Source organism: Drosophila rhopaloa, unplaced genomic scaffold, assembly GCF_018152115.1.
Source record: "Drosophila rhopaloa isolate 14029-0021.01 unplaced genomic scaffold, ASM1815211v1 contig_218, whole genome shotgun sequence".
Classification (NCBI taxonomy): Eukaryota; Metazoa; Arthropoda; class Insecta; order Diptera; family Drosophilidae; genus Drosophila; species Drosophila rhopaloa.
The window spans coordinates 2,156,014-2,171,993 of NW_025335104.1; the positions used below are offsets into that span (position 1 = coordinate 2,156,014).

At 38.4% G+C, this 15,980-nt stretch overlaps 2 protein-coding genes across 3 annotated transcripts in view; one reads left to right on the plus strand and one right to left on the minus strand.

The window, feature by feature from the left end:
- The window catches only part of LOC108037158 (neurotrimin), a 277,439-nt gene extending 264,630 nt beyond the window's left edge, over window positions 1–12,809 (plus strand). The window contains exons 9-10 of the mRNA XM_044460759.1: window positions 11,024–11,182; window positions 11,258–12,809. Coding sequence (XP_044316694.1) covers window positions 11,024–11,182; window positions 11,258–11,451 — 353 coding nt within the window. The 3' untranslated portion in view covers window positions 11,452–12,809. The remainder of the gene's footprint in view (window positions 1–11,023; window positions 11,183–11,257) is intronic.
- LOC108041731 overlaps window positions 1–15,980 on the minus strand; it is a 93,585-nt gene that overhangs the window by 57,660 nt on the left and 19,945 nt on the right. The gene's annotated exons all lie outside the window — the stretch shown is intronic.

A 15,980-nucleotide genomic window follows, 5' to 3' on the forward strand; every position in this document is an offset into this window, starting at 1 on the left:
GAGTACTATAGAAACCCTTGCTGTTGCAAATGTTGTAAAGCAGTTAAGTCATTATTTACAAGTATGTACTAGAATTTACAATTCATTAAAGGCGAGCCATTCCATACTAGAGGTTTACGACGATGGCTTTGTCGTCGGCGGCGGCAGCGTAGAGTTACAAAAGAACCGGCGACGGCGGCAGCTAAGCCGTCGAATTTGTCGGCGGCCGGCGGCGTACGCAGTAAAAAAAAAAATTTTAAATAAAATATATAACAATTTTTTCTGAAAGATTTCTTATTTCTTCAATTTTTAATTATTTTCCCTATTAAACGTATAATAACCTTTTTATCCAATAATTAAACAAACATCAAATTTCAAGAAATTAAAAATAAATTAACACTTCCTTTTCTGAGAGATCATTGATTACATTTTCCTTACATTATTTAACAAAATTAAACAGAGTTCTTTTGCGAGATCATTATCTTCATTTTTAAATTTTTAAACTAAAAAATATGAATAAACAAAAACCTAGCTTAAACTTTATTTGCATGTTCTAAAGATGAGACGTTGCGGGATGGAGCTGAGACAATATCAATTCTTTTAGCATAAAACAAATTTTTCGTGATTCGGCGGCGGCGCGTTAACGAAGACAAAAATCGGCGGCGGCAGCGGCTGCATCCCACATCGAACTAACCCCGCAGCTTAACATCGAAGCGGACATCGACTGCTCCACTGATGCTCTTGAAGACGTACTCTTGGCAGGAGCCACTATTTCAACAGCACAATCGAAGGACGTGCAAATCAATTATTTCAAAACTAATCTGCAATTGGTTCAGTTTGTACTAGAAAAGAGGCGCCTGCGACGTCTTTGCAAACCAACAGATCGCCATCTTCAAAACAACGTCTTAAGGAAGCAACTCGCACACTAAACCGAGCCCTGAATAAAGTCGCTGAAAATGCACAACTGCGGTACATCGTAAAACTTTCACCAACCAGTATAAAACATCCTCTGTTGAGGGCTCCACCAAATCTGAGCTCTCCAATCAAAACAGTCACTCATCAGGTAGCTGGCCCGCAGCGAAATTTTTGCTTCACATCTCCGAAGCGTTTTCCAGCAGAACCCTTCCACTGGTCCACTTCTTCTGCTACAAGTCGAATCTGATATAGTTCCTTACCAACTATGTTTCAGCCAAAGGAAATCGCGAAAGTCATTGGGGATCTGAAACCGAAAAAGGCTCCGGGCGGTGACCGAATAACACCAAAAATGATAATTGAACTTCCAAACTCTGCTATTGAGGCTATTTGTAAACTCTTCAATGGGATCATACGTCTCGGCTACTATCCAAGCAAATGGAAAAAATCTACTATCATAATGATACCGAAGCCCGAAGAAGACCACACAATTTCGTCATCCTTCAATAAATTTATTATGGTGTCTGTCTAAATTATTCGAAAAATTCCTCCTTACATACATAGTACCATATCTGGAAGCACATAAAGTTATCTCAGCACATCACTTTGGCTTCCGTCGAAGCCATGGAACAATCGAACAAGTTATCAGAATAACATCAGAAATACGCACCGCCTTCGAACATCGGGAGATTGCAGCGCAATAGTCTTCGCAGTGAGGTGCAACACAACCACATCTGACGATATTCCTACGAACGAGCAGCTAACAACATCTACGTTCAATAACCTCAGCATAGTTGAGAGGTGGCTATCTGATTGGCATATTAAATTAAATGAACGAAATGAAATGACGACTAACCTGGAGAAGACACATCGAACGACGAAAATACATTTAAAACTAAGGGCAGCAGCTTCCACTGGATATAAAACGCTCGATCGACCCTGCGTCTGGACTACAAGGTCCTGCTCTACAGCTCCACTCTCAAGCCTATCTGGACTTTTGGCCCCCAGCTGTGGGAGCAGCAGCAACATTGACATCATACAGCGCGCACAATCGAAAATCTTGAGGACTATCACTGGGACACCACGGTATATTCGCAACCAAAACATCCACAGAGACCCCGGCATTCGTGCAGTAAAAGATGAAATAGACAAACAAAAAATGACCTACAAAGAAAAACTCTCCCTGCACCCTAATCATCACGCAAGAGGCTTGACTCGGGTTTCCAGCAGAACCCGCCTACAACTAAACGACCTTCCAACCCAGCAAGAATTCTTAGGGACGTATAACTCATTAGCAGTCATATGACTGTTAGTTAGATTACTATAAGATTTTATACACTTATTTTTAGTATCCAAAAGAAGAAGATTCAATAAATAAAGAGCAAGGCATAAACAACTAAAAAGTAGCTGTGCACATTCTTAGCTCCCTTTAAGAGGAAAGTCAAGGAATTAGGTTATGCAAGCAGCCATTCGGAACTTCTTACTTGGAATTAATTTATTAATTAGATATGTATAACAAATATTAATGGAGAAAATAAGTAGAGATTCAATTCTGTAACACCACAAAATGTCACGTGCAAGGCACCTAAAACGGCCTCATGTGTTCGGGTGCCACAATAAAAACATATACAGATTTGCTTATCGGCTCGCCCCTGACCTTTAGTCTCTGGATATTAATGTTTTTAATATAGTCTTAAGGTCTCCCAATTAAAATTGTTTAATGCTTGGAAAGTAACATCCTTAAAAATTGGTATTCCTCATGCGCAACTTACAACTGTGTGTTGTACGCTTTTCTGGCCTAAGGGTCTATTTATAAAAAAGAACGAAGCAAAGAAAATAATTATTTAAGGGAATGGGTATTCCAAAAAAAGCGTCAGTCCCATGGTTCTTCTTTCCTATAAAAGTACAAGAGGCTTACTTGGGAAGAAATGGTTTTCCTTCTCATCATCCTTATTGCTTAGAAAATTCGGAGATTATTAGCCTATATGTTTTCCCAATTAATTGCATAGACTGTCTCGTCCGTCGTTGACTCAATATCACGTCTGAATTACTTCACTCAAATACTTGCGTTTAGACTTTATGCATAAGACCATTAAGTATGATGTCACTGTATTGTGATTTTAGAAATGATATCGAACAGTTGAGCAGACACGATAATAAACTTATTGGTCTGTACGACGACAGGACTCATCTCAATGATTATAGATTTTATACAAATAAGTTGTTGTGTGTTTGAAAACTCAAGCTTCGTTGATAAATATTATTTGAATCGCTTTTACTTTTAAACAAGATTTTAAATTTGAACAAGAAAGGAAAGCTAACTTCGGGCGGAGCCGTAGTTGATATACCCTTGCAGATTACTCTGTAAATTATATTCCCCAAAATTATTCATATGATGCATTCTTAATACTCATAAAAAATCCCAACTTTCCAACTTTTCAAACACCAAAGTTATGGCATTTCCGATCGTTCAGTTATATGGCAGCTATAGGATATAGTCGGCCGATCCCGCCCGTTCCGACTTATATATAAATAAATAAATAAATAAATATTTAACACCGTAAAAGTAAGACAAACAAAATGACATACATACCAATTTCTGCACTTTCTTGGATCACAAAAAGACTTTCACAAAATACCCTTTTTATACCCTTGCAGAGGGTATTATAATTTTGGTCAAAAGTGTGCAACGCAGTGAAGGAGATATCTCCGACCCTATAAAGTATATATATTCTTGATCAGGATCACCTCCTGAGTTGATATAGCCATGTCCGTCTGTCCGTCTGTCCGTCTGTCTGTTTCTACGCAAACTAGTCTCTCAGTTTTAAAGCTATCGAATTGAAACTTTGCACACACCCTTCTTTCCTTTGCACGCAGTATATATGTCGGAACGGCCGGGATCGACAGACTATATTCTATAGCTGCCATATAACTGATTGATCGGTAATGGCAAAAGTTTTTTTGGTTTTTTAAAGTTAGGAAGTTGGGATTTTCTATGGGTTTTTTTTCGGGCGGAGCTGAAGTTGATATACCCTTGCAGAATATTTAGTAAATTATATTGGTTAGCCAAAAAAAATTAATAAAAAAAATTCCAACTTCCTAACTTTAAAAACATTAAAGTTATTGCATTTCCAATCGTTCAATTATTTGGCAGCTATAGGATTAGTCGGCCGATCCTTATGAAATTTGGTAGGTCGGATTGATTGGCGAAAAATAAAACCCATAGAAAATCCCAACTTCCTACTTTTACAAACACCAAAGTTATGGGATTTCCGATCGTTCAGTTATATAATAGCTATATAATATAGTCGCCCGGAGCTCGTTCCGACTTATAAACTACCTGCAATAGAAAGACGATTTTTGAAAAAGTTTCAAGCAGATAGCTTCAAAACTGAGGGACTAGTTTGCGTAGAAACGGAAGGACGGACAGTCGGACGGACAGACGGACATGGCTAGATCGACTCTCCTGGTGATGCTGATCAAGAATATGTATACTTCATAGGGTCGAAAATGTCTACTTTACTGCGTTGCAAACTTTTTACTGAAATTATAATACCCTCTGCAAGGGTATAAAAACAGGCGTTGCTTTGGGGATTTCGAGAATACAAACAACAGCCGGAGAGTGCAGACGTGTTTTGCGCAAGTTCCGGAAAAAAAAAACCGCTCAAAAGTGAAAAACAATAACTAAAAATACTGGAGTGGTGTTAAAAGGCAATCTTATTGCTAAAAACAGTAAATAATAATTAGTTCTATGTATAAAACTAGTGCAAAGTTATTATAAAAACTAAGAAGTGCCACGAGTGATAGCTCAATGAGCGGCGATTCAAAAAATGAGCGTAGAAGCTCCGTAGACCAGAGAAACAGTTATATCTCTTATTTCTCAACTCGTGATACAGATGTAGAAAGAACTTCTTCAAAGAGCAACTTAGCCCTACTGACCATTAACAGTGCGAGAGCACGGTCTTGTTCTCCCGCCCTACTCACACCAACTCCCACTTCATGGAGCTTGCAGTGTAGAACCCCACCCCCAGCTTCGACTCACAGCTCACCAGCCACGAGCACTGCGACCTCGTTAATTTCTGCAACCGCAGCCACTGCACCAACAACATTAACGGTCGCCGTTTAACAACAACGCGATTTCGAATGCGTTTGCAACTTCTGCAGCGCCGAATAGAACTACAAAGCCAATTGTAAGTACGAGTGCCAATATCGGCATTATCAAACAACAACAAGTGGGTCCGGCTATACAGACTGGCATGGATCGTTACATCCAAATCAAACGGAAGCTAAGCCCGCAAAATAAAATGGTTGGAAACAAACCAAAACAAAATTGCCCTAATAAAGGCAGCGAACTACCAGGGGCATCTAGTAACAACAGATTCGCCCTTTTGTCGGAAATTGATAATAATCAATCCGAAGGTGGCAGGCTGTTCAAAATAAACCAAAGCCCCCACCAATTTACATAAGGGAACAGAACTCAAATGCCCTAGTAAAGAAAATTGTTGCGCTGGTCGGGAATGACAACTTTTATGTTACTCCTCTTGTTAAAGGGAATATTAATGAAACAAAGCTTCAAGCTAAAACTGAAGATTAATTCAGAGCTGTAACTAATTACCTAGACGAGGCTAGGAAACACTACTACACGTACCAGCGCAAGAGTAGCAAGGGCTTGCTACCTAGGAACAACAACCTAAATAACCGATGTCTTGTCTTCGAATATCCATGTGAAATGCCAATGGCGTGTTACGGCACAAGCTTGAATAAACTCAATTCCTCAATGAAAACCAAATAGATGTTATGCTGCTGGCAGAAACGCATCTCATAAGTAAATACAACTTCCACATAAGAGGTTATTCATACTGTACAGATCCCCGGACGGCAAGGCTCACGGAGGAACTGGAATCCTAATCAGGGAACGCATTAAGCACCACTTTCACCAGAGGTTTGCAACAAATTATTTGCAGGCTACATCTATAAAACTACAAGCAGGCAACGGCAGTATCACTATAGCCGCTATCTATTCCCACCGCGGTTTACAATAACTGAAGAGCAATTCTTGGACTTCTACAATTCACTCGGAGATCGCTTTATAGCAGGAGGAGACTACAACGCCAAGCACACGCCCTGGGGATCAAGACTCGGGACGCCCAAAGGAAGACAACTGTATAAAGCAATCATAAATTTGAGCAACAAACTCTACTATGTCTCCACTGGCAGCCCCACATATTGGCCAGCTGACCCCAGAAAACTCCCGGACTTAATTGACTTCGCTGTGACCAAGAACATCCCAAGAATCTTAGTAAGCGCCAAATCGCTATCGGATTTATCATCGGATCACTCTCCTGTTTTAATAGCTCTCCTTCAAAGCCCGAAAGTAATCGAGCACCCCTTCAGGCTGACCTCGACTAGAACTAACTGGCTAAAGTACAAAAGCCCTGGAGTCAGTACTCGTGGCAGCAGCCAACATCTCAACACCAGAAGAGACAATCGTGCGTAGCAACCAATACAAAACTAATCTACAAATCGAACCACTTGTTCGGGAAAAACGACGTCTACGACGCGCTTGGCAATTCTGCAGATCGCCCCATTCGAAGCAACTCTATAATGATGCCACCCGCAGACTCACCAAAACCCTCAAGCAAGAAGAGGAGCTTGCGCAGCGCCGGTACATCAAGAAACTGTCGCCGACTAGTACAAAGCATCCTTTGTGGAGAGCTCACCCAAATTTAAGCTCTCCGATAAAATCAGTCACTCCGATTAGAAACTCCTCGGGTACTTGGGCCCGCAGTGACGAAGACAGAGCCGAAACATTTGCTTTACACCTACGAAATGTATTTCAGCCGAACGCCGCCACAAACTCTCTTCAACTACCGCCGCTTAGCTCTGAAATTGCAATTAACCCGATTTTGATTCAAGCACCTGAAATTGCTAACGTCATTAGGAAGCAAATAAAACCGAAAAAGGCTCCAGGGGGCGACCTAATAACCCCAAAAATGTTAATTGAACTTCCAAACTGCGCAGTGGATGTTATATGCAAGCTATTTAACGGGATGACAAAACTTGGCTATTACCCCAAAAAATGGAAAAAGTCCGTGATTATAATGATACCGAAGCCTGGGAAAGACCACACAATTCCCTCATCGTACAGGCCAATAAGCTTACTATCGTGCCTGTCCAAATTACTGGAAAAATGCCTGCTCACGCGCATTACACCATATTTAAGAGAACAAAACTTAATCCCGGCACATCAATTCGGGTTTCGTGAAAGCCACGGAACCAACCGGATAACTTCAGAAATTCGTACAGGCTTCGAACATCGGGAATATTGTAGTGCGATATTCCTCAACGTCTCTCAGGCGAGTGTGGCTTGAAGGCCTTATGCATAAAATCATAACATTAGTGCCAGAAAACACTCATAAGTTACTTAAGTCGTACCTCTACCACAGAGTCTTTGAGGTTAGATGCAATACAACGTCATCCAACGAGTAAAACATTGAAGCCGGAGTCCCACAAGGTAGCGCACTGGGCCCTACCCTGTTTGTCCTATACACAGTAGACATCCCTACGAACGAGAGGCTGACTACGTCCACATTTGCTGACGACACCGCAATCCTGAGCCGCTCGAGATGCCCAACTAGAGCAACAGCTCAACTGGCTGATCATTTGGTGGTAGTTTAGAAGTGGCTATCAGACTGGCGAATCAAAATTAATGAACAAAAGTGTAAACATATAACTTAACAGATAATCGTGCCCCCCGCTAACTTTGAATAGTACGCAGATTCCCCAAGCCAGCTAAGTAACATATCTCGGCGTCCACCTCGACAGACGCCTAACCTGGCGGAGGCACATTGAATGCAAGAAAGTACATCTCAGACTTAAAGCTAGCAGCCTACACTGGATTAAACTAAACACTGCACCCAAATAATCTCGCAAGGAACCTAAGACGGGTTTCGAACAGAACTCGTCTGCATCGTAACGATCTACCAGCCCAGCAATAAATATTAGGGCCCGTTAGTCTAAATTCAGTCTGTATGACTGTAAGTTAAGTTATATTCTTAAGGTTTGATATACTTATTGTTAGTCTCATATAGAGAAGATTCAATAAATAAAGCATTAGGTTGTTTGGTAATGACATACCGGTTTTTTTTTGATTTTTGACGACGATTTTAACACAGTTAGCATTGTCCGATTTAAGTGCTATATGTACCGTTGTCTTCGTTGATTTTCTGCCATTTTTATGCCTCTCCTAAAGAAGTCCTTGTCCCTACTGGCAAGAAACTCGGCGGTTCGATTTTCACAATCCTCCCTTGAACTCAATTTTTATCCATCGAAAAAAATTTGCATGGCCAAAAACAGATAATAATCGGTTGGGGTCCGGACTATAAAGTGGATGCATTAACACTTCCCAACCAAGCTCCCGTAGCTTGTGACGCGTCACCAAAGATGTATGGGGCCTGGCGATGTCATGATGGAACACAACGCCCTTACGATTCACCATGGCTGGCCGCTTCTGTTCAAGTGCAATCTTCAATAGCTTCAGTTGTTCACAGTAGAGGTCAGAATTGATGGTTTGGCCATAGGGCAACACTTCATAATGGATAATTCCTCTGATATCCCACCATACACTCAGCAACACCTTCTGAGCCGTCAGTCCTGGCTTTACCACCGTTTGAGACGACTCACCGTGCTTCGACCAGGATCTTTTACGCTTTATGTTGTCATATGTGATCCATTTTTTATCACCAGTGACTAACCGATCCAGAAATGAGTCGAGTTTATTACGGTACAACAAAGATTCGCAGATTGCTACATGGCCGAAAAGGTTTTTTGGGATAACTCATGAGGCACCCATACATCGAGCGTTTTTGTTAAATTTTTCGACTTTAAATGCCTAAGGACGGTTTCCGTGCTTAGTTGCAGCTCCTCTGCGATGGTTCTAATAGTTACATGACGATCTCGATCCACTATTTCCATGATTTTATCCGTATCAACGGTCACTGGTCGTCCGGAAGGCTTGGGTGTTTCGGTATCAAAATTTCCACTTCGGAATCGCCTAAACCACTGTTCGGCGGTTTGAATCGAAAGTTTGTTATCTCCTAAGACAGCAATAATCTGTCTGCGAGATTCCGCAGCAGTTTTTCCCTGTGCGAAATAAAATTTTAAAATTGCCCGAATTTCTGCGTTTGTGAACTCCATTTCAATCGATTGTAATTTTTTAATTAATTTTTTTTTTAACGTGGAAGCTCATGTAAACAAACTATATGTCATTTTAAAGGTGATGCCAATACCTTTCAAACGATATACAGCATTGCTAGATACGATTATATTTGACACAAGCGAAGCGCGATATTTGAATGTAAAAGCCGGTATGTCATTACCAAACAACCTATATCTAAAAAAAAAAAGAAAGATTTGGGTTTAAGTTTATTGGTAGAAAAGGCGAGTTCCGTGCGAAACACCGTGCACAGGTGAGAATCCACGGTATGCAACACTAGAAACAGTGGCTGCGATGCGTTAGCTCCAGCTCAAAGTGTTACCACATAAATATTACGTTATAATACAATTCAGTTCCGACATAATTACAGAGGAACAAGGCGTTTGTCGTAGCGTTTGGTATTCTTCCACTTTCCAAAAATGTGAAACGATTTCATCTAGAGAGCACCCCATCATTTGTATTTATTTATGATCATGGTCATGTTCATACCCATTGTACGCTTTGCAACTCGGATGGCCGCGAAGAATCCTTCAATTTCGATCAGGATGTCGAGATGCTGTAAATGTTGATTCAGTCAGGACGATCCCTTCTGGCATGTTTCATTCGGTGATGTCAACACCGTCACTAGGCTGCTGTGCACAAATAAATACGATAACCGCGAGGTCGATATCCACTCAAAATCCGAATCTCGTGATTTGAGACTTGTGTGTACGTTGTAATTGATTTGCTACGAGGTGTCCGGAAATCCACTAATAACTACAGGCAGTCTCCTCCGTGATCAAGTTTAACTCTGAACCTGAGTCTAAAAACGCTCATACTACTTGAAACAAGCCGTTTCCATCCTTAATATGGACTACCGTTGTTGAATTACTGATTGAAATGTGATGAATTTTTTACTGATTCACTCCTTTGTTTAAAAATTCGTCAATTAATCATCAGCAGTGATACATTTTTGGTGATGATTCATCAATTAAAAGGTGATGAACGGAACTGCAGGGGAAGTTCTTCAACTCTTAGATGTGTGTGTAAGTTCACCACGGCATTGTTTGGGATAGGGAAGAAGAGTTATGCTCCAGGCCCTTTGTTGGCCCAAAAAGATGACGTGTTTCTTGGTCCACGAAGCTACCGATGATCCGGAGTGTGGTTAACCTGTCTTCAGACAGGCAGACAATGCTGGTGATGTCCATCCTTTAATTCCGCTTATGATTGACTAGAACGATGTTTGGTTGACGACCGTCATTGGCTGAAGCGATGCGCAACAGTGGTTGCGACGCGTTAGGTCCAGCTTAAAGGATAAATAATATTACGTTATAATTCAATAAGTTCAAAACAAGGCGTTCCCAGTAAAATAAGTACTCAGTTCAGTCTATTGGAGCTGGAGTTCCTCAAGGAAGCTTATTTGGGCCAGCCTACTTACGCAGCAGATATGCCAACATGAACAACAGTCCTCATCCTCTCCAAAAGCCCAACTCTTTGTTCACCTTAAACATGCAAATGGTCCACCGCTCACGATAAATAACATCTAACGATGTGAAGACATCAAAGCAAAAATATCACACATGAAATTGAAAGTCTTAACCAAAAAAAAAAAAAGACAATCTTTTTTTTTAAACATTTTGGCTTATTATGCCAATTCGAATTGGTGGTTTTCACGAAAGATTATTTTTGGTTTTTGACCCTATATAAAAAAGGTATTTTTGTGCTTGTATTAAAAGGGGTGAAATATAACCAATTTAAATGATTTACGAAACTAATGCCCTTTAATGTGGACAATACTGACTCACGCAGTAAGTGTTATATATGTTTTAGGTTCCCCGAATCTTATTTCCTTTTTCGTTATACCTGAACTTTTGGTCAAGTACCCGTTAATTTAACACATATAATTAATCGTTATATTATAACCCTCTTTCTGTGTAGTGTCAAATCCGCCAACAACACAGCCGCCTCCCACAACTACAACGGTCAGGCGCACGACAACGACAATGGTGTCAAATGCGCCGAACGGCTTGCCCAACACCCCCATTAATGACGTTCTCGGGGAAGGACCAACAAATTCGGTGATTGCGTCTGGCAAACGTAAGTACTGTTAAAATTCAGCCACTGTATAACAACCGATTGACCGGGCACTCACTCTTTGCTTATCTGTTTCAGCGGTCAGTAAATATCAAACGAATCTGAACGAGATTGATAAAACGAAGCAGAAGCTGACGGGCCCAAAGGACTATGATTGGTCCAAAGGCAAGACCAACGGCAGCCATGGCCACCCTACCCCAGCTTCCTACTCGCTGCTCACCGGCTGGCTTCTCACGCTTTTTTTGCTGCAGACAACACGCTCGTACGGCTAGAGCATAAAATTCAAATCGTATTAATAAAGTGCCATTAAAACAGTAGAAGTCAAAAGTGTTCGCAGTCGGACGTAAAAGTAAATACAGAAGATTATGATAAGCTATAACAACTATAACACTGTGTTGGGTATACTTTTCTATTATATTTTTTTTGTGATGAATTGGAGTCTGAATTTGAAAATTAGGATTTCTATCAATTTTGAGCCTCAAGAATATTATGTTATCTAACTTTAAATTGGACCTTTAATTTTTGAATATATTCTTTTAAGCAATTTTAAAAATTTCTTTGCGAAGTTATTAGAAGAAAAGTGAGACTACGTCCCATACACTACTTTAACTAAAATATGTGTGAGAAATAATCGCATTCTTTCGTTCAAAACCTTCTTAAAAATGTTTAAATGTTTGCAATTGAATTTGTTCTTAAAAATTAAAAAAAAACTAATCAGTTGACTGTTATAAAAGATCATATATGGGCAAAAAGGTTTTTGCTACAACTTTGAGGTCACCGAATGCTTTACGAAAAGTATCTTTTCATTTATATGAAAACTAAAAGTCAAATTTTGTAATACAATATAAGTAGTTAAACAAATTGCAAACACCTTCCAAGTTGTACGTTGGTTTTTACGGCTTTGTTGGTTAATACTTGATTTTATTTGTTGTTAATATGCGTATGAGGGCGAACAAAGGCATATTATTAATCAACAAAGCATATTCATTACAGAGTTGCCTCCAAGTACTTTATTAATGTGTTCCAAAAATTAGTTTATATTTTTTGGTTTGGTTGGGCTAAAAAAAATTTAAGTTCTAATAGATTGGTAAGTAAATGCCAGTAAAAGATTTATTAAACTTGCCAAATGCAAACAAGAAAAGAAAGCCAAACCACATAAATCTTGGTTATTTTGGTTTGAAAACAATTTATTTAAATGGACAAGAGAAAAAATATATTTGTAATCCTGACAAACTGTTAAAATAACACAGGTACATTTATAAAAAAAATTGTAAATAAACACGTACATCCATGGATAAAAACCAAATGCAATTGTAAATTATGTACTTGTTATAGACATTAGAAATTAATGTTCATTTGTACGGAAGTAGAGAGCAACCATTTACAAATTTAATAATTAAAATAAAAAATGAATGCTTGAAAATACCCTAGAGCAGGCACTTAAAATGACTTAATCAAAAACCGTTAAAATCATGATACCAAGAAATATGATTAAAAAAATAGACACGATTAAAACCACATCTGTTAAGAAATAATTTAGTTATACCTGGCGAGTTGAGAAGGGCTTTAATTTTAAGCATAATTATAAAATTATCCATCTACCATAAAGATTAATTAAAAATAAGAACGTTCTAAGCTACATTCAGAAATATATTTAAATATATATATATATCATAGGCCTTAGTTTGTTTTTCTTTAAGATAAGAGTGATAATGTATATTAATGATACCATTGCAAGAAATAGGGACAAATAAAATAATTCCAATATATTATGAAAATTTTGTTGCAAAAGTATTATTAAACAAGAAAGGAAAGCTAACTTCGGGCGGAGCCGAAGTTGATATACCCTTGCAGAATATTCTGTAAATAATATTCTCTAAAGCTAACTTCGGGCGGAGCCGAAGTTGATATACCCTTGCAGAATATTCTGTAAATTATATTCTTTAAAATTATTCATATGATGCATTCTTAGTACTCATAAAAAATCCCAACTTCGTAACATCAAAAACATTAAAGCTTTGGCATTTTCAATCGTTCAGTTATATGGCAGTTATAGGATATAGTCGGCCGTGCAAAGGAAAGAAAGGTGTGTGCAAAGTTTCAATTCGATATCTTTAAAACTGAGAGACTAGTTTGCGTAGAAACAGACAGACGGACAGACAGACAGACGGACAGACAGACAGACAGACAGACAGACAGACGGACAGACAGGCGGACATGCTTATATAAACTCAGGAGGCGATCCTGATCAAGAATGTATATACTTTATACGGTCGGAGATGTCTCCTTCACTGCGTTGCACACTTTTGACCAAAATTATAATACCCTCTGCAAGGGTATAAAAAGAAAAGGAGCAAACATCGGCAAGCTATTGTTACTAAAAACACTAAAAGCATATTGATTTTAAGCTGCATTTTGACAAAACTAAATGCGTAAGTCTGGTATAGTAAATAATTACTAAATCGCAAAGGAATATTTTGATAAAAAGAAAAACGGCAAAATACATTTTTTTTTAATTTGTATTATTTTTAATTTTTTGATTTGCCTATGGGATTTTAATTTAATTAAAACCGTAATTCCATAGTATTTAAATATTACCAAATGCCAAAGAACAAAAAAAAAAAAGAAATTATTTAAAACGAGGTCGGAAGCTAACTTCGGCAAGCCGAAGCCCTTGTAGGCTTTGCCAAAATTGCTGAAATTTAAAAAGTAGGGAAAAGAATAGGGTATACACAAATAAATTAGACTTGCATAGTTTCATGTCAATAGCTTTTATACTGCAAAACCGTTATATAAAAATAGAAAAAAAGGGATATTTTCGACGCCTTTAACATTTATTACTACGGAAACTATAAACGTCCGATCGCCAAGCGCTTTACCCTGATCTAGATATGCGTAAATAAATAAGACTTGGAAAAATGTATGTCAATAGCTGAAATATTCTGAAAAACATCAAACTTGGACCGATTTCACCCTATTGTTCCTATGGGAGCTATAGGATATAGACGTCCGATCGGCACGCTCTTTAACCCTGATCAAGGTATGCATAAATAAATTTGATTTGGAAAGATTCATGTCAATAGCTCTCACACTGCGCGAAATATCTTCCATTCTTGCAAGTTATATCCGATTGTTCCTATGGGAGCTATAGGATATAGACATCCGATCGGGGCGGTTTTCAAACTTCATCTGCGTACACATGTTTTAGGACGACTGTGAAACTTTCAGATCGCTAGTTTTTAAACTGAGCTCGCAAACGGTATTGAAACCGACGGACGGACGGACAGATGGACATGGCTATATCAAAGACCAATATAATCCCTAAGCATAGAGTAAGAAACTATATAGAGGTTTCATTTGCTCTGCCCGCACTTCTGCCATAGCTCTGCTGAGAGCCATGTTCGAAGCTAACTTCGGCTTGTCACCACACACAAAATGTGCGAGGCACAAGCAATATTATGGGAGTTCTCGCATCAACCCTTGGGAATAAGAGCGACCAGTGCAGCTGCAGAAACTGACCGCGGGACTCGATTCCAGTTCGATCGAACAAATGAAAAACTTTTTTTTTCCGGTTTTCCCCTACGTGGCATCACTGCCAAAGTCACTCGAGAGCGCGGGCAGAGCAAATGAAACCTCTATATAGTTTCTTAATCTATGCTTACTCCATGCTTGCATTTGAGAGAACGGAGAGAACAGATCGAAGCTGAGATTTTTGGTGATATGTAAGTGTGTTTTATTAATTATTGTTATTTTATTAATTAATTTGAACTGTACCTACATATACTGTTAATATATTTATTCATTATTTAAGGCGATGCTTATAATAAAAATGTTGGGCTATCATAAACTAAGCTGGACTTGGCCGGCGGCAAAACAAGAAACGCAGTAACTTTTTATATATTTTATAATAATTTTTCTATTTTAGATATACTTGGTCAGGAAGAGCCAGTACATAAAGCACGAAGTCAAAAAAAGAGCACCGATACCAAAACATCCTCAACACCTCCGAGACAACTGAAAACGTACATACATATGTAGATTGAATTAAGTTAAATTAATTAGTTATATGTAATGAAATAAATGAAATAATAATGAAATAATGTAATACAATAAAAAGAAATTTATATGAAAATTTACTGAATGAATTTTACTGATGAAAAAAAGCGATGAAAATGCGATGAAAAAGCGATGAAAATGTGATGAATTACAGATTAAAGATTGATGAATTACTGATGAAAATGTAATGAATTCATCACACTTTAATCAGTGATTCATCACTTTTTAAACAGCATTTACTGATGAACATGCAATGAAATAGTGATTAATGAGTGATGAATTACTGATCAAAGAGTGATAAATTACTGATTAAAGAGTGATGAATTACTGATTAATTCATCACTCTTTAATCACTCTTTAAAAAAGAATTACTGATTAATTCATCACTCTTTAATCAGTAATTCATCACTCGTTAATCACTATTTCATCGCATGTTCATCAGTAAATGCTGTTTAAAGAGTGATAAATTACTGATTAAAGAGTGATGAAAAACTGAAAAAAGAGTGATGAATTACTGATTAAAGAGTGATGAATTTTTCACTGATTAACGCCTAGGACATGTCAATGTTAAATTCATCACTAATTTGTATGAAGATTCATCGATTAATCATCAGCAGTGATGAATTTTTGGTGATGAAAAAGCGATTAAAAGGTGATGAACGGTACTGCAGGGTATCGACTCCAGGATCAATAGCCTGATCAAGAATATATATACTTTATAGGGTCGGAAACGTCTCCTTCACTG